Source organism: Balaenoptera acutorostrata, chromosome 16, assembly GCF_949987535.1.
Source record: "Balaenoptera acutorostrata chromosome 16, mBalAcu1.1, whole genome shotgun sequence".
NCBI lineage: Eukaryota > Metazoa > Chordata > Mammalia > Artiodactyla > Balaenopteridae > Balaenoptera > Balaenoptera acutorostrata.
Genome location: NC_080079.1, coordinates 65569731 through 65588412, shown reverse-complemented (window position 1 = coordinate 65588412; position 18682 = coordinate 65569731). Strand labels below are relative to the sequence as shown.

The 18682-nt window shown below is 45.0% G+C and overlaps 1 protein-coding gene across 2 annotated transcripts in view; it reads left to right on the top strand.

Annotated features, from left to right (window-relative positions):
* Positions 1-567: 567 nt before the first annotated feature.
* The window catches only part of STOX1 (storkhead box 1), a 53741-nt gene continuing 35626 nt past the window's right edge, over positions 568-18682 (top strand). For both annotated transcript variants that reach the window (XM_057531550.1, XM_057531549.1), the window contains exon 1: positions 568-982. In XM_057531550.1, the coding sequence (XP_057387533.1) occupies positions 673-982 (310 nt within the window). In that variant the 5' untranslated portion in view covers positions 568-672. The remainder of the gene's footprint in view (positions 983-18682) is intronic.

Below are 18682 nucleotides of genomic sequence, written 5' to 3'. Positions count from 1 at the left end.
AGAATTGAGTCCCAACTCCTGATTTTACAAGACAGTAAACTGAGGCCAGAGAGGGAAAGAAACTTATGCAAACTGATTAGCAGACGGAGACTCAAACCTGGGTCTCCTGCTCTCGACCCGAGCGAGTCTGCCCCTCGTGGCCTCTCTCCCTGGGGGCGATCCCAAGGCCAGGGCGACGGCGGCCATCCTGGTCCTCCCAGCTCTGAGGAACCCTGGCCGTACCGTTCGCGCCGCAGTTGGAGGCGGCTCGGCTCCCCGGGGACTGCGGGGCTACCCTAAGGCTTGGAAAAGCCCCAGCAAGCGCCCATCGGGGGAAGAGGAGCTCCGGACTGCCGGGGAGCAGAGAAGTGAAGGGAGTCGCCCGGGGTGGGAGTTTGGGGACTGGGTGTGCAGAGACCTGGCTGGGGTGTGGAGAATGACCTGGGAACTTAGCGCCTGGAAACCCTTGTTGGGCGCCTGCGGGGGGGGGAAGCGGTGGCCGTCCCAGCCTGCGAGTCCCGCCCCTCCCCCGACCTGGCGCGTACATCGGCCCCGCCCCCTGGAGTCCCGTTCTCCCGGCAGCCGGCGCCGAGCGCAGTAAGCTGATCCCTCCCGCCGGCGGCAGCCACCGGTGCAGCGCGGTTGCCGAGCCCGGCGATGCGTTAGGCTGCGGGCCTTGGCCGCCGAGGCAGCATGGCCCGGCCCGTGCAACTGGCGCCGGGCTCCTTGGCGCTCGTGCTCTGCAGGCTGGAGGCGCAGGAGGCGGCGGGGGGCGCTGAGGAGCCGGGTGGGCGTGCGGTGTTTCGCGCCTTCTGCCGCGCCAACGCACGCTGCTTCTGGAACTCGCGGCTGGCGCGCGCCGCCTCGCGGCTGGCCTTCCAGGGCTGGTTGCGGCGCGGGGTGCTGCTGGTGCACGCGCCTCCGGCCAGCCTGCAGGTGCTGCGCGACGCTTGGTGCCGTCGGGCGCTGCGCCCGCCGCGCGGCTTCCGCATCCGGGCGGTGGGTGAGTGCGGGGCCCAGAGGGGAGGGCGCTCCGCGCGAGCTGCGGGACCGAGCCCAGGCCACCGGGTTGCGTGCGCCCGAGGCTCAACGCTGAGGAGCGGGAGGTGGCGGTGGGGGCCGAGGGGTTGGGAGGACAGACTGAGTGGCTGGAGGAGGGCCGTCCTCCTCAGACTTTCCCTCTTGCTGGCACACAGGAGCTTCGGCCTCTGAGATATGCCTGGGCGCTGCCCTGAGCCGACTCCAGTGTGACTCCATTCCTCAACTCTTGCAGCCCGTGGAGTGCACAGGGTCCTGGTCGAAGGAACTTTCTACTTGCAAAAGTTATGCTCTAGGGAGAGAGGTTTTGGGCCCGGGGAGCCAGAGTTGTGGTCAGGAGACAGGGGCTCTGTCTCGGCTCCACGGGGGGTGCTTAGGAAGAGTGCACCAGGGGCTGGCCAGATTCTACCGATTGTGAACTGGCTTTTTAAAATAAATAAATAATTAATTAATTAATTTTTGGCTGCGTTGGGTCTTCATTGCTGCGTGCAGGCTTTCTGTAGTCGTGGCGAGCGGGGCCTACTCTTCGTTGTGGTTGCGCGGGCTTCTCATTGCGGTGGCTTCGCGTTGCGGAGCACAGGCTCTAGGCGCGCAGCCTTCGGTAGTTGTGGCACACGGGCTTAGTTCCTCAGCAGCATGTGGGATCTTCCCAGACCAGCCCGAACCCATGTCCCCTGCATTGGCAGGCAGTTCTCAACCACTGCGCCACCCGGGAAGTCCATTTGTTTGTTTGTTTCAAATTACAGACTGGGAGCGGACTACAGGCTGTGGTTTTCATGCCCTGCTGTACTGGATGCTGTGGTGGTCTTGGATCAGGGCCTAGCGGAAGGTTTGGGGTTGTTAACTGCTAGGGAAGAAGTAATAACAAATGGCGCTGTGGACACATCCCATCCCATTACCTAAATAGAGAGAATTCCTCCTTTGCAGTCTTTTCAGAGAGCCCGTTTGTTAGGAGACAGACAGCAGCTTTTTGCTTGTATAAAATAGCTTCTCATTTGAGAACTTAAACCACTGCACCGCCGAGTGGTCTCTGTTACCTACTAAACTCAGGTGGGTGTCAGCTCCTTGTCACAGGCTGGTTCTGTGCATTTAGTGGGGTTGTGAGGACCATTTGATGGTGTGCTGTTGACAAGTCACCAGTTGTTCCAGCCCAAAATTTTGACTCCTACCAAGCAACCCCACTCTGTCTCAGTCCATAAATCATCCTAGGAGGAGGAGGAGAAGGAACAGCAAATAGAAAACATTTGTTTTAGTCCCCAGGTGTAAAGCAGCAGGGTCACATGAGGCACTTGATGCTGTGTATCATCTAGTCAGAGATGATGTCTCCACATCCCAGGCCAGTGAGGTTAATTAAACCTTGGCTTCTCACCTCCATGCATCCAGTTCTGTGTGGTACCTCTGCCCCCGACCCCCACTTTTCTTCCCTTAAGCGCAAAAAAGAGCTCAGTTGCAAAGCCACATACACACATTTCATTTCCTTTTATTTGCAGGAGTGAGTGAAGAAAATAGGTTTCTGGCGTTGACAGCAGTGAGCCAAGTAGCCAAGCCAAAATTCTTAAAGGGGAAGGGGTCTTTCAGACAGACTGGATGAAAAACTCTTTTCAGTTCTGTGTCCTCGGGTTTTTCTGGTTTGAATTAGTGGTTGCATTCTCTGGTTCCCCCACCCCCTTTCAAAGGGTGAGCATAGAGTACATTGCAGAGAGGGAGTGGATGGAGTTGGGGTCTGGATCTGAGGGTGAAATAGAGAGGGCCTGTGCTAAGCCAGAGGCAGCCGTGATGCTGCTACCTGGGGTCCAGCCAGCAGTGGTGAATGCTGGTTCCTGGGTTGGCCCTGTGTTCTGCCATCTGAAAGATGCAGTGGACAAAGTGAACGTATTAACAAGTACTCTGATTCTCCACCCACTAGGTAGTGCTGCCTCATTGCACAATTCAGGATGTGATGAACACTGTAGTCTGTGGAGTGTGCAATACAGTGGTCTTTACACTGGGTCATCTCCCCTGATGTGGGGGGGCTCTTGGCAGGAATGATTTTGAGGTTTTTAACAGAGTCCTGATAAGAATTTGGACATTGAGCTGTAATTTGTACAAAACCAGCCATTAGGACATTTTGAGGAGCAAAATGGGGAAAGATCTTATTTGATGCTCGTCAGTGGATGCACATGGGGAGGGAGGTTTGTTTTGAATAGAGTTGCTAATTACTACTCTAACTTGGGGGGTCCTTGGGTCAGATCAAAGAAGAGGAGGCATCAATGCAGCTCTTGGGCCATCTTAAGAGTCCCAGAAGGTGGTGAAGGCAGGAGGAGCTGACTTCTCCCAAAGAAACTGGAAGTTTAAGTCTGCTTGCTTTCCCAAATCTGGCATCACTGGCTTCCAGAGGCTAAAATGGGCTTCCAGGAAGGCAAGGAAGAGCAGCTGAGAACTATTGCAGGTTCTCATTCCACTCTTGCTGTTACTTTGTGGGAAAGAGCGAAATTCTAGAAAAAGACAAAAGAATCAATTTGGTCAGATCAATTTGGTCTCTTTGCTATAGATTTTTGTTTTGTTTTGTTTTTTAAGACTCACATACTCCTACATAAGAGCATTTGGGTGTAGGGAATGTTGCTTATCAGCTCAGAGAGAATGCAGGGAGGGGAGGTGGGGTGGTCATCAGCTTTATAAACCCACTGTGCTCCACGGGTCCTTCTCCTGGGCTTCTGGACCTGGGGCTCATGGAGGCCTCATAAGATATGAGGAAGGAGCGCCATGACCAAGCAGACAGGAGCATCCTGAGCCCCAGGGACAGACCTGAATTTAAGGTCTGCAGGACTTTATGTTTTCTCCATGTTTTGTGCCTCTTCTTTCCCTCTTCACTTTCCCTACCTCAACTTTACTCTGATGAGAAAAATAGTTTCCAGGCTGACAGCATTCCCCTAAAAAGGGGACAAAGGATCTTTAGCAGGATAACCAGGAGCTAACTCTTCTTTTGTGCTCTAGTCCTCAAGTGTTTTCTGTTTCTCTTTTTTTTTTTTTAATTAGCAAATGACCTTAACAAATGAAAGGGTTGAGCTCTGGAAGCTGGAGGGAGTCCTCTGCTTCCCACGCTGAGCCACTGCAGGTGGTACAGGTGGGGGACACCTGTGTTTGTTTGGGTGAATCAGTTCTTGCTAGAGGACCACACCCACTGGGGAGTTGAAAGGTTAACGATGGCCTCCTGGGGTAAGGGAGGGATGGCTACTTGGCCAAAGTAGTTTGTTCCTCAAAATTTATAGCTGAGGTATCCCTACTCTTTTAGATGAAAGGCCCTGTGTGGCCTTTCATCTTTTTTCATTGAAAGAAAATAAAAATAAAAATGCCTGTGGGGAGTTCCCTGGTGGCCTAGTGGTTAGGATTCTGGGCTTTCACTGCCGTGGCCTGGGTTCAGTCCCGGGTCGAGGAACGGAGATCCTGCAAGCCATACAGCAGGGCCGAAAAAAAGAAAAAAGCCTGTGGCTTTTTCAAAATACTTGCTTCATGAATGTGTTCATATGCTAGGTACTGTTCTAGTTTTTTTCTATGTTTTAATGTATCTTTCAATTAGAGTTGCATGTGTTCTCGGAGAAAACGGAGTCAGCCTGTTTATTTCATATTCAGTTCAAGAGGGGATAGTTGAGGGGCTTCCCTCGCCATCCAGTGGTTAAGAGTCCGTGCTCTCACTGCATGGGGCACGGGTTTGATCCCTGGTCAGGGAACTAAGATCCCACATGCCACACGGTGCTGCAAAAACAAAAACAAAAACAAAAACAAGTGCCCAGGAAGAGTAGAGGCCAATCACTCTTTTATACTAGGTATAAATTTCAGAATCTATTCTGGGATCTTGTTTGGGAGAAGAACAGCCCAAGGGTACCTGGTGCCTGATGGTACAAGAGTTGGGCAAAGGACTTATCCTTATCTGATTTGCGGAGTGTCCAGGGGGAGTGTGTAGAGATGCTGAGGAGAGGGAATGGTCCAACTCCTATTCTTCCTTGTTTCTGAAGTCCTATCATGAATTGGCAGTAGAGCATTCTGTTGGGTTTAGTAGCTAATGGAATTTTTAAAGTGAAATTTGCGTTTAGTGAAATGCACAAATCATAAGTGTAGCATTTTATGCATTTTTCAAGTAATATACATGAGTGTAGCCCAAGTTTCCAGCAGGATTTAGAACATTACCATTACCCTAGAAAGTTCCCTCTTGCCCCTTCCCAGTCAGCTCTTCCCCCACCCTCAGAAGTAACCACTATTCTGATTTTTTAAACCATAAATTAATTTTGCTTGTTCAAGAGCTTCAAGTAAATGGAATCATATACTATGTACTCTTTTGTGTGAGGATTCTTTCACTCAGCTTCATGTTTCTGAGATTCATCTCTGTTGCATTACTAATTTGTTCCTTTTTATTGCTGAGTAGAATTCCATTCTATTAATATACCACCATTTATTCATTTACCCTTAGATGAACTCCTGGGATGTTTCCAGTATGGCTGTTATGAAAAAGCTTTTATGAATATTTGTGTACACATTTTTTAAGCTTTTATTTCTTTTGGGTCCTTACTTAGGAGAAGAATTGCTGACTCATTGAGTAGGTTATGTTTAGTTTTATGACACCTCTTTCCAAAGTGGTTGTACCATTTTACACTCCTACCCATGAAATGAGACATTTTGGTTGCTCCACATCTTTGTCAACACTTGATGTTGTCAGTCTTTCTAATTTTGGCTATTCTGGGGGTTTATAGTGGTATCTTATAGTTTTAATTTGCACGCCCCAAAGATTTTCTCCTGTGTTTTCTTCTAGAAGTTTTATAGTTTTATGGTTTTACATTTAGGTCTATGATCCATTCGAGTTATTTGTGTGAATGGTATCAATTGTAGTTTGAAGTTTTTGGGTTTTTTTTTGTCATATGGGTGTCCAATTGTTCATGACAATTTGTTGAAAAGACTAGCCTTTCCCATTGAATTCCCTTTGTAATTTTGTTGAAAATCAATTTACTATATATGTGAGGGTCTATTTCCATTCATCTTGAGTCTATCCTTTCACCCAATACTGTACTTACTGTACTTTTTAGTAAGACTTGAAATCAGATATTGTGAGTCCTCCAACTTTGTTCTTCCTCAAAATTGTTTTGGCTACTCTAGGTTCTTTGTTTTTCCACATAAATTTTGGAATCAGCTTGTCAATTTCTAAAAAAAAAAAATACAGCTGAGATTTTAATTGGGATTATATTGAAACAATAGGTCAATTTGAAGTTAGATGAGAAATTCATCCTGGTTTTCCCCAAACTGCCCTGGTTTTAGAAATGATATTCTTGCATCTTGGGAACCCCCTCAATCCCAGGCAGACTGGGATGATTGGTCACCCTTATTTGGGGAGAATTGACATCTTAACAATTCATGAACATGGTATAACTCTGCTTGAGTGTTCTTAATTTCTCTTGGCAATGGTTTGTACTTCTAAGTGTACAGGTCTTGAATATATATATTTTATTTATTTATTTATTTATTTATTTATGGCTGCATTGGGTCTCCTTTGCTGCGTGTGGGCTTTCTCTAGTTGCGGCGAGTGGGGGCTACTCTTCATTGTGGTGCACGGTCTTCTCATTGCAGTGGCTTCTCTTGTTGCGGAGCACGGGCTCTAGGCACATGGGCTTCAGTAGTTGTGGCACGTGGGCTCAGTAGTTGTGGCACACGGACTTAGTTGCTCCATGGCATGTGGGATCTTCCCGGACCAGGGCTCGAACCCACGTCCCCTGCACTGGCAGGAGGATTCTTAACCACTGCGCCACCAGAGAAGTCCCTTGAATATATTTTAAAATGTATGTTCCTAAGAATGTTTTTGGATGCTATTATATATAGAATTACTTTAAAATAAACTTTTTATTTTGGAATTATTCTATTCTATTCTATTCTATTCTATTCTATTCTATTCTATTCTATCCTATCCTATCCTATCCTACCCTACCCTACCCTACCCTACCCTACCCTACCCATGCCACAAGGCATGTGGGATCTTAGTTTCCTGACCAGGGATCCAACCTGTGCCCCCTGCATTGGGAGCACAGAGTCTTAGCCACTGGACCGCGAGGGAAGTCCCTGGAATAATTTTATATTTACAGAAAAATTGCAAAGATAGTACAGAGTTTTATATTCATCACCCAGTTTCCCATAATGTTTTTTACCTTACCTTTCAATTCACATATAAAATTAACCGTTTTAAGGTATACAATTCATTGGGTTTTAGTATATTCAGAATGTTGTGCAATCATCCCCATTATCTAATTCCAGAACATTTTCATTACCCCCAAAAGAAACACTGTACCCACTAGCAATTTCTCCCCATTCTCCCCTCCCCTGAGCCCCTGCCAACCACGAATCTACCTTCTGTCTTTATGAGTTTGCCTATTCTGGACATTTCATGTAAATGGAGTCACATGCATGTAAATGTGGTCTTTTGTATCTGGTATATTTCACTTAGCATAATGTTTTCAAGGTTCATTTATGTTGTATCATATGTACTTCATGCAGTTTTATGGCTGAATAATATTCCATTGTATGGATATAGCACGTTTTGCTTATCTGTTCATCAGTGGATGGTTATTTGGGTTGGTTCCACTTTTTGGCCACTATGAATAATGCTGCTATGAACATATGCTGCAAGTCTGTGTGTGGACATATATTTTTATTCTTGGGTAGGTGCCATTTGGTTTTTTTTTTAATAATTTGTTTCTCTGATGAGATTTCCAATTTGTTCATTACAAGTATGTTTTCTTTTTAAAATCTTTCAGCATAGTTATACCAGCTTCTACAAAAATCCTTGTCATTCTAACATCTCAGTCATCTCAGGGTCAGTCTCATTGGTTGCCTTTTCTTTTGAATGGGTTGCATATTCCTGTTTCTGTGTTGCTTAGTACTGTGGATTGTATCTCTGACATTATGAGTGATGTGTTGTAGAGACTCTGGATTGTTAATGTTCCTCTGTAGAGTTTGATTTTTTTCTTTATCAGGCAGTTAATGTGGCTGGACTCAAATCTCTGAACTCTATTTCCCCTGTAGTAAATGGCAGCTAAAATCTCTTAAAGTAGGCTGGTTGTGCCCTCTGCATGCATAGTTCATAGTTCAGCCATAGAGTCAGACTGAGTTTATATGCAGACTTTGGGGTTCCACCTCCTTGGCTCAGTCCTTCCCAGCATCACTTTCTTGCTGTTGTAGCTGCTCCAAAGTGGCCTTAGATTCTTTAAGCCAGTAAGACTGGCTTTTGGGTTTCTACCAAAGTTTTAGCCTCCTGGCCTGGCTCCTAATGGAGCCTGCCTTTAGGTGAAGAGCTATAAAAAGAAATGGGAAACTTATCCATTGCCATTTCCTTCCAAGAGGACCACCCCTCCAGTTTCTACCTGATTTTGTTTGCTTTTCAGTACCTTCAGATAAAAGCTTTTATATTTTGTCCAAAGGTTATGGTTGTTATTTTCAAGAGGGTTGGTCTAGTAACATCTTGTCCACTGTTATTAGAAACAAAACCTTATTAATGAATGTTTTTAGGTCCTGTCTTTTCCTCTTTTAAAATGTCATGACCATGGGACTTCCCTGTTGGTGCAGTGGTTAAGAATCTGCCTGCCAATGCAGGGGACACGGGTTCAATCCCTGGTCCAGGAAGATCCCACATGCTGCGGAGCAGCTAAGCCCATGCACCACCACTACTGAGCCTGTGCTCTAGAGCCCGCGAGCCACAACTACTGAGCCCGCATGCCACAACTACTGAAGCCCGCGCGCCTAGAGCCCGTGCTCCGCAACAAGAGAAGCCACCGCAATGAGAAGCCCACGCACCATAACGAAGAGTAGCCCCTGCTCACTGCAACTAGAGAAAACCTGTGCAGAGCAGTGAAGACCCAATGCAGCCAAAAATAAATAATAAAAAATAATTAAAAAAAAAATGTCATGACCATGAAGAAACTAATGGTCATGACAAGATCATTTAGCCAGTCACTAAAACAAATGCCTCCATCTGTTCCTTCTCCCAGACAGACCTTGGTATTTTTCCAAGTCTTTTCTAGCTTGATTATCCCTTTTCTCCTGTTTGGTGGTAAGTGGAATAACTCTGCCCATTTTGCAGACAGGAAATGGAATCAAAGCTGTGATGTGGGTGGTGTTGCTTGGGTTTCTTGTCTTCCTCTCTGTTCACCACCAGTTCTCCCAGGGTTCCTGTCGAAGCTCTGATATTTTTCACCAGCCAGAGCCACAGCACTCACTCTCCCCCTGAGGCTATCAGATTCCCACCAGGCCTTTGGTCTACTCCAAGGTCTGGGAAATGGCAGAAACAGCTGCTCTGACCATGCCCCTGCTCTCACCTCCCTCCTTCCTACCCAGGATCTTTCCAGACATGTTTTTCTGGCTTTGTTCTGCCAGATGTTGCCTTTTACCTTATTCTGCACAGGGGCAGCTGAAGGATTCAGTCTAAAATAGCCACAGGGCTCACAACAGGGTGTCTTGCAGGCATATTCTTGTTATCAAGCTGGATGATCTGTATGTAGCATCTGGGTAGTTAATGAGTGTCGTTGGCTTCATGTTTTGATTTGGCAGCTGGTGCATGAGAGACGACACCTCTAGTTGCTGCCATGTAGCGTCGAGGTCCAGTGGGATGAAAAGCGCCATCAGCCTGAAAATCAGCTTGGAGTCCTCTTCCCTCTCCCTCATCCCCAGCCAGTAGGTCACCAAGTTCTACGAGGCTTAACTCCTCAGTTTTCCTGTTTCTCTCAAACCCACCCCTTTCTCTCCATTTCCACGGCTAGGCCTTTGTCCACCCAAGATCTCACCATTTCCTACCTGAATTATGGCTCCAGCTTCCTCCCTCTACTTCCTGTCTTGCCCCGTATACTCCAGTTCATTCGCCATCCTACAGGCAGACAGACTCACAACATCTAAAATGCAGATCTGATTCTGCTCTTCATCTGCTCGAATCCCTTCTGCTTCTCCCCTTATCTTCTCAGGAAAAGTCCAGAGCCCTTAACATGCACTGCAGGGCTCTCTAATCCAGGTCCAGCTTGAGCGTCCCCTTTACCCCCACCTTCTGAGACTTGCCTGTCTTCCTATATCAGTTAGGGATCAATGAGAGAAACAGAACCAGTGTGAGATATATATTGAGAGATTTATTACAAGGAATTGGCTTTGCATGATTGTGAGGGCTGGCAAGGCAAGTCCTAAATCTGTAGGTCTGGCCATCAGGAGGGGCAGGCTGGAACTCACAGGCACAAGCCAAGGCTGCTGGGCATACGTGGAGTTTCTTCTTTTGGGGAGCCTCAGTTCTGCTCTTAAGCCCTTTCAACTGATGGAAGTGTAGACTAAATCTCTCTTATTTAAGTTAATTGATTATAGCCTTTAATCACATCTATAAAATAGCTTTACAGCAAAGCCTGGGTTAGCATTTGATTGAATAACGGGAGCTGTAGCTTAGCCAGGCTGACATATAAGACTGACCATCACACTTCCCTTCAGCCAGACCTGGGTGCTGTGTTCTGAACAAACTGGGCTCTCACAGAGGCTGTCTTTGTATGCTGTTCCCTCTACTGGGTGCCTGAGATGGGTGCTCTTCGGTTTCTCCCATGTCTGCCACGAGTAGAGTCTCCAGCACTGGGTATATTTACATGTCTGTTGCTCTCCAAGGAAAAGCAAACTATTGAGTCATCCTTGAGTTTCAGACACTTCCATTCTTACCTCTGCTGCTGGCTGAGGGATGAATGTCCCAGAAAGTTTGGTGGTCAGCTCCAGACTGTTTGTTTTAAAACATGGTCATCTTCCTTCTTTCATTGTACCATGCATTGAGCCTCTTAAATACCCCTGTGGATCTCACATGAATTACTACTGAAGAACACCAGCACAAAATTATCTTCAATTGCAGACAGCAAAACTGAGACTTGAAGAGTCACTGAAAGCTGTGGTTTAAAGTTTCCTGATCACCCAAAGCCACTTTGCTTAGTAGAGAAAACTCAGGTTCAAATTCCTGCCCTGCCACTTACTAGCTCTGTGACCTTGAGCTAAATACTTACCCCTCTCAGCTCTGTTGTCTTCATGGGTACAAATGAGGATCTAATAGCTGCTTTGCAGGTTATTTTGAAGATAAGGTACCTGAGGCACTCAGCCTGTGCCTTGTCCAGAGTCAAAGTCAGGAAAGCAACAAACACACGGGAATCTTTAGCACGGGAAGAAAATGTGTGTCTGGATTCTCATTCTCTCGATAGCCTATCTCTGCTGGGACCTGTGCTGATTATTGCTGGTCTGGCACATGTTTATGTTCAAGATCTCTGTCTGTCCTTTTGTCGTGTGCTTCCTGTCCTTTGTAAGACCCTTGGTGCCGGTCAGGTCCACAGCCCTTTGAGCCTTACCTCAGATCCAAAGGGTGCCTGGTGCTGTAGAGAGAGCCCTGAACTGGGATTCCGATGCCTGAGTTTGGAACTAACCCTACTGCTAAGTTGCAGGGAGCCTTCAGGTCAGTCACCTCATTTCTCTGGGCCGCTGGGTCTTCAGCAGTCCACTGCTCAGTTTGGCTTTGTTGACTGGCTCAGGTTTCCCGACCCCTGGCTTGGCACTAACCTGTGGCTAGATCAGCCTGCCAGTCACCTGTGTCAGGAGGCCCAGGGAAGAACAGACAGAAGCTCACATTGAAGTTGCTTAAGATATTTTCCACCATCAGGGAAGTTGCACCTTCCCCTTATTCCTTCCCAGACATCCTCATTCTTTAATAGCATCCCGCTTTGTGAAGCGTCTGAAGTCGCAAGGCTGTTGGAGCGCTCCATGCTGGGCCTCCGTGCTCGCACAGTCATTTGTTAGGTATGCGTTGAGCCTTTACTGTGTGCCTGGCCCTGTGCACACACGATTCAGAGGGACAAAAGGCTCATGCCCTGACCTCAAGGAGCTCATAGACTAGGGGTCAGATGGACAAGTAAGTGATACAGAATCGTATGGAGCAATAGAAGGACAGCTGACCAAGAGTCCCATGCATGTGTGCACGCGTGCATGTGTTTCCAGGAGAAAGTGATGCCTGAACTAAGATGGAAAGAATAAGTAGATGTTAGCTTGATGAGAAGCACATTTTAAGAAGAGGTGGGGAGAGGGCATTTGTCCCTGGGCATGGCCCACATGAGGAACCACAAGCAGCCGAGCACAGCCAGAGCATGGAATGGGAGGTAGGCAGTTACATGAAGGGCCTGGAGAGGGGCTGGCCTGTGACAGGCCTTGACTGCTATACTGAGGAATAGGAATGTGGATTTAAGCCTGAGGCCACTGAAGAGTATCAAGCAGTAGAGTACATGTATGTGTGTGATTACTTTCATAATCCTATTTAAAATGATACAGTGTAGATGTTTCCCAGCCTTATGTGTGTTTATCTTCCATAGAGATTGTTGCCTGCACTGGCGGTGCCTTTGACGGGGTTACATAACCCCTGTGGTCCACTGCAGTTTATGCCGTTGGTGCTCATTAAGTGGTTACTCTGTCATCTGAGTAAGGCCGTAGAAAGAGCCCAGAGGCCATGCAGGACACCCAAGATCTAACCCTCTGTCACTAATCTGATGAATAACCAGCTTCTCATCCAGTCCTCTTGGGGCCTCGGTTGCCTTGTCTGTTGGCAAGCCTTCTACCTGCCCTTTCTACTTCACAGCATTGGCGTCAGGCTCAAATGAGATACTATTGTGAAAACACTTTGTAAAGTACAAAGTACAAGCACCAAGCTATGTTTCCATTTATTTCTGATCTTTCATCAATGTTTTCAGTGTACAAGTCTCTCACATCCTTAGTTAAATTTATTCCTAAGAATTATATTCTTTTGGTACTATTGCAAATGGAATTATTTTCTTAATTTCCTTCTCAGATAGTTCCTTGTTAGTAAATAGAAAGGCAACTAATTTTTGCATGTCGATTTTATATCCTGCAACTTTACTAAATTTGTTGATTCATTTTAACAGTTTTTTTGTGGGGTTTTTAGGGTTTTCTTCATATTTGATCATGTCATCTGCAAATAGATAATTATACTTCTTCCTTTCCAATTTGGCTGACTTTTATTTCTTTTTCTTGCCTAATTGCTCTGGCTAGGAGTTCCAGGACTATGTTGAATAGAAGTGGTGAGAGTGGGCATCCTTGTCTTGTTTCTGATCTTAGAGGAAAAGCTTTCAGTTTTTTCCCATTGATTATGATATGAGCTGTGGGCTTTTCTTGTATGGCCTTTATTATGTTAATTTAATTAAGGTTAATTTAAGGTAATGTTCATGGAATGGAGAACTTAATATTTTTTAAATGTCTGTGCCACCCAAAGTGATCTACAGATTCAGTGCATTCCCTATCAAGGTCTCAGTGACAACCCTGAATAGCCAAGACAATCTTGAGAAAGAAGAACAAACTGGAGGTATCACACTCCCCAATTTCAAACTATATTACAAAGTTACAGTAATCAAAATGGTATAGTACTGGCACAAAAACAGACACATAGATCAATGGAGCAGAATAGAGAGCCCAGAAATACGCTTATATGATCATTTAATCTCTGACAAAGGAGGCAAGAATATACAATGGAGAAAAGACAGTCTTTTCAATAAATGGTGTTGAGAAAACTGAACAGCTACAGGCACAAGAATCAAACTAGACTACTTTCTCACACCATTTACAAAAATAAACTCGAGGGATTTCCCTGGTGGTCCAGTGGTTAAGACTCTGCGCTTTCACTGCAGGGGGCACGGGTTTGATCCCTGGTCAAGGAACTAAGCTCCCACATGACGTGTGGTACAGCTAAAAAAAAAAAAAGAAAGAAAGAAAGAAAAAGAAATGACAAAAATAAACTCAAAATGGGTTGAAGACTTAAATGTAAGACCTGAAACCATAAAACTCCTAGAAGAAAACATAGGTAGTACACTCTTTGATATCAGTCAAAGAGCATTATTTTTTTGAATATGTCTCCTTAGGCAAGGGAAACAAACTACATCAAACTACTAAGCTTTTGCACAGCAAAGGAAACTATCAACAAAATAAAGAGGCAGCCTATTGAATGGGAGAATATACTTGCAAATGATATATCTGATGAGGGGTAATATCCAAAATATACAAAGAACTCATACAACTCAACATCAAAAAAAAAAACTCAATTAAAAAATGGACAGAGGGCCTGAATAGACATTTTTCTAAAGAAGACATACAGATGGCCAACAGACACATTCAAAGATGTTCAACATCACTAATCATCAGGGAAATGCAACCAAAACCACAGTGAGATATCACCTCACACCTGTCAGAATGGCTATTATCAAAAAGACAACAATGGGAATTCCCTGGCGGTCTGGTGGTTGGGACTCAGTGCTTTCACTGCTGGGGCCTGGGTTCGATCTCTGGTTGGGGAACTAAGATCGCACATGCCACGTGGTGCGGCCAAATTAAAAAAAACCAGAAAACAAAAAACAAGTGTTGATGAAGATATGGAGAAAAGGGAACCTTGTGCACTGTTGCTGAGAACGTAAATTGATACAGCTACTATGAAAAACAATAGGGAGGTTCCTCAAAAAATTAAAAACAGAACAGCCATACCCTCCAGCAATTCCACTTATGGGTATTTATTCAAAGAAAACAAAAGCACTAATTAAAAAACACTAGGGCTTCCCTGGTGGCGCAGTGGTTGGGAGTCTGCCTGCTAATGCAGGGGATACGGGTTCGCGCCCTGGTCTGGGAGGATCCCACATGCCGCGGAGCAACTGGGCCCGTGAGCCACAACTACTGAGCCTGCGCACCTGGAGCCTGTGCTCCGCAACAAGAGAGGCCACGATAGTGAGAGGCCCGCGCACCGCGATGAAGAGTGGCCCCCGCTTGCCGCAACTAGAGAAAGCCCTAGCACAGAAACGAAGACCCAACATAGCAATCAATCAATCAGTAAATAAATCTTTAAAAAAAAACAAAACAAAAAAAACACAAAAAAACACTAATGTTCATTGCAGCAGCATTTACAATAGCCAAGATATGGAAGCAAACTAAGTGTCCATTAATAAATGAATAAATGAATGAATAAAGAAGATGTGTGTATATATATATATATATATATACACACACACACACACACACACACATATATACACAATGGAATTCTACTCAGCCATAAAAAAGAATGAAATCTTGCCATTTGTGACAACATGGGTGGACCTAGGAGATATTATGCTAAGTGAAATAAGTCAGACAGAGAAAGACAAATACTGTATGATTTCACTTACATGTGGAATCTAAAAAACAAAAAAATTGGGAATTCCCTGGTGGTCCAGTGGTTAGTACTCTGTGCTGTCACTGCCAAGGGCATGAGTTCAATCCCTGGTCGGGGAACTAACATCCCACAAACCGTGCTGCATGGCAAAACAAAACAAAACAAAACAAAAAATTAACAAGCGTCACAAAACAGAAGTAGACTCATAGATACAGAAAACAGATTGTTGCCAGAGGGCAGGGGGTTTGGGGGAATGAATGAAATAAGTGAGGGAGATTGAGGTACAAATTTCCAGTTACAAAATAAATGAGTCACAGGGATGAAATGTACAGCATAAGGAACATAGTCAATAATATTGTAATAACTTTTTTTTTTTTTTTTTTCCCTTATTTATTTATTTATTTATTTATTTATTTATTTATTTTTGGCTGTGTTGGGTCTTCGGTTCGTGCGAGGGCTTTCTCCAGTTGCGGCAAGCGGGGGCCACTCTTCATCGCGGTGCGGGGACCGCTCTTCATCGCGGTGCGCGGGCCTTTCTCTATCGCGGCCCCTCCCGTCGCGGGGCACAGGCTCCAGACGCGCAGGCTCAGCAATTGTGGCTCACGGGCCCAGCTGCTCCGTGGCATGTGGGATCTTCCCAGACCAGGGCTCGAACCCGTGTCCCCTGCATTAGCAGGCAGATTCTCAACCACTGCGCCACCAGGGAAGCCCAACTTTTTTTTTTTAAGGGAACTTTATTATTTATTTATGGCTGCGTTGGGTCTTCGTTGCTATACGGGCTTTCTTTAGTTGCAGCAAGCAGGGGCTACTCTTCATTGCAGTGCGTGGGATTCTCATTGCCGTGGATTCTCTTGTTGCGGAGCACGGGCTCTAGGCACACGGGCTTCAGTAGTTGTGGCACGAGGAGGGCTCAGTAGTTGTGGCTCACGGGCTGTAGAGCGCAGGCTCAGTAGTTGTGGCACACGGGCTTAGTTCCTCTGTGGCATGTGGGATTTTCCCGGACGAGGGCTCGAACCCGTGTCCCCTGCATTGGCAGGCGGATTCTTAACCACTGTGCCACCAGGGAAGCCCTAATATTGTAATAACTTTCATGACAGATGGTAACTAGACTTTGGTGCTGATCATTCTGTAATGTACAGAAATATTGAATCACTGTGTTGTGCACCTGGAACTAACACAGTGTTGTAGGTCAATTATACTTCAATAAAAATATAAATAAATTGGGACTCCCCTGGTGCTTCTACTGAAGGGGGTGCAGATTTGATCCCTGGTTGGGGAACTAAGATCCCACATGCCATGTGGCACGGCCAAAAAATGAAAAAAAATTTTTTTAAATAAATAAATAAATTTTAAAAACTTTAAAAAACTCAATGGCATTTTTTTAAAGAAATGAACAAACAAAAATTCTAAAATTTGTATGGAATCACAAAGGACTCTGAATAGCCAAAACAGCCTTGAATGGGAAAAACAAACCTGGAGGCATCACACTTTCTGATTTTAATGTTATGAAACTACAGTAATTAAAACAGTATGGAACTAGCATGATGGCAGACATAAATACCTGGAACAGAATAGAAAGCCCAGAAATAAACCCACACATATATAGTCAGCTGATTTTTGACAGGTGTTCTAAGAATACAAAATGGGGAAAGGATAGTCTCGTCAACAAATGGTGTTGGGAAAACTGGATATCCACGTGGGAAAGAATGAAGTTGGACTCTTTCCTTACACCATGCACAGAAATCAACTCAAAATGGATTAAAGGCTTAAATATAAGACCTGAAAGTGTAAAACTCCTAAAAAAATAGAGAAAAACCTTCATGACAGAGGCCTTGTAATGATTTCTTGAATATGACTCCAAAAGCACAGGCAGCAAAAGCAAAAATAGACAAGTCGGACTAAAGCACAAACACCAAATATTAACAGTTGCCTTGTTATCTTTGGTGTTGATCGTGGCTGGGGTGTTTGTGTGTGTGTGTGCACACATGCACTTGTGAATGTTTTTATATTTTTAAAGTATTACTTTTTTTTAAAGTACCTGTTATTTTAATTTGATTTTAACTTAATGGGTTGCTTAGGTAAGCACTACATATAGATATATCCTTCCTGATTTTTACATAAATGTTAGCATATTACATGTATCTTTTTTTCTTGGAAAGAAAAGATTTCTAAAAAGGTCATTATAAAAAGTGAAAGTGTAAATGCAAAGATGTTAATAACGTTGGTCTAAGTGTGTGCAGAAACACTAACTCTGTGACTTGTAAATAAGTATTATGTGAAAGAGAGTTTCCCAGCCAAGTTAGTTTGGAAACCACATTTAAACAGGTTTCATTACTGCAAAGACTTCTGGGAGACGTTGGTATGCTGACTGTCTACATCCAGGAGGCAGGAGAAAAGTCTAAGTGCTCCAAGTTTATTCTACCATGGAAACTTCTTTTGCCTATTTCCTTCTGGTGGAGATGTTTGAGGCATTCTTGGGAGACTCTGGGTTCCTATGAAGCATCTCCCTGTGGAAGTAGTTGATCAGCTTATTGAGTAGGTCCAGAGGCCTGTCCTACAGAGGGCCACTGTGTGTGAGCAGCAGTGATGGGGGGATAGAGAGAGACAAAGTAAAAACTGCCAAAGCATCCCTCCCCTAGGCAGGTATGAGTATTGAGGATGGAGGATGGGGCCGGGCCATGGGGAGCCATTTGAAGAATATTAATCATGTGACCTGGGGCAGAGTTTTCCCAGCACTCTGATCCTGCAGTCCTTTCCTTATAAATGTCAGTCACCATGCTTGCCTTGCTCCAAAGTTGTTGTGGGATTTGGATGTGGAAATGCCCTATCCAGGAGATGTTATACCCTTCCAATGCCCCCCCGCCCCCCCCCCCACACGATGGAGGTTTCTAGAAGGGGTAGAGTTTGCCTTTCTTGAGTTCACAGGTTTCCTGGATCAGAGGGCGTTCAGTGGCCCCCTGGAGGTTCAGCTAAATTATGCTGGTAGGAAAGTCAGACTTTAAGCTTTTACAGTGCAGAGAACTCTTTAGATCAGCTAAGTTTTTACAGATGAGGAAACAGAAACTGCTTGCCCAAGATCATTTGCAGTATTAAGCTTGTTACATGATAATTGACTTCAAAAATTTATCTGTTGGGGAAAAAATGTGCAAAATGATCCCCTTCTTGTTGATATAAGGTACCTACCTCTCTAAGGCTCTGCACCATTTCTTTAACAGTTAACAAAGGATAGGAATTCCCTTGTGAGATTCTTTAAAAATTACAACAGCTCTTGTCCCCTCCAAGTCTAAGACCATCAGTTTTAACTATTCATTTGATGGAAGGGTCTAGCTATACAGAATTTTCCATGGCTGATTAGTCTTGCATAAGTGCAGTTACTTATAAATTATATTTATTTATTTAAAATTATTTATTTATTTATTTATTGGCTGTGTTGAGTCTTCGTTGCTGCACGTGGGCTTTCTC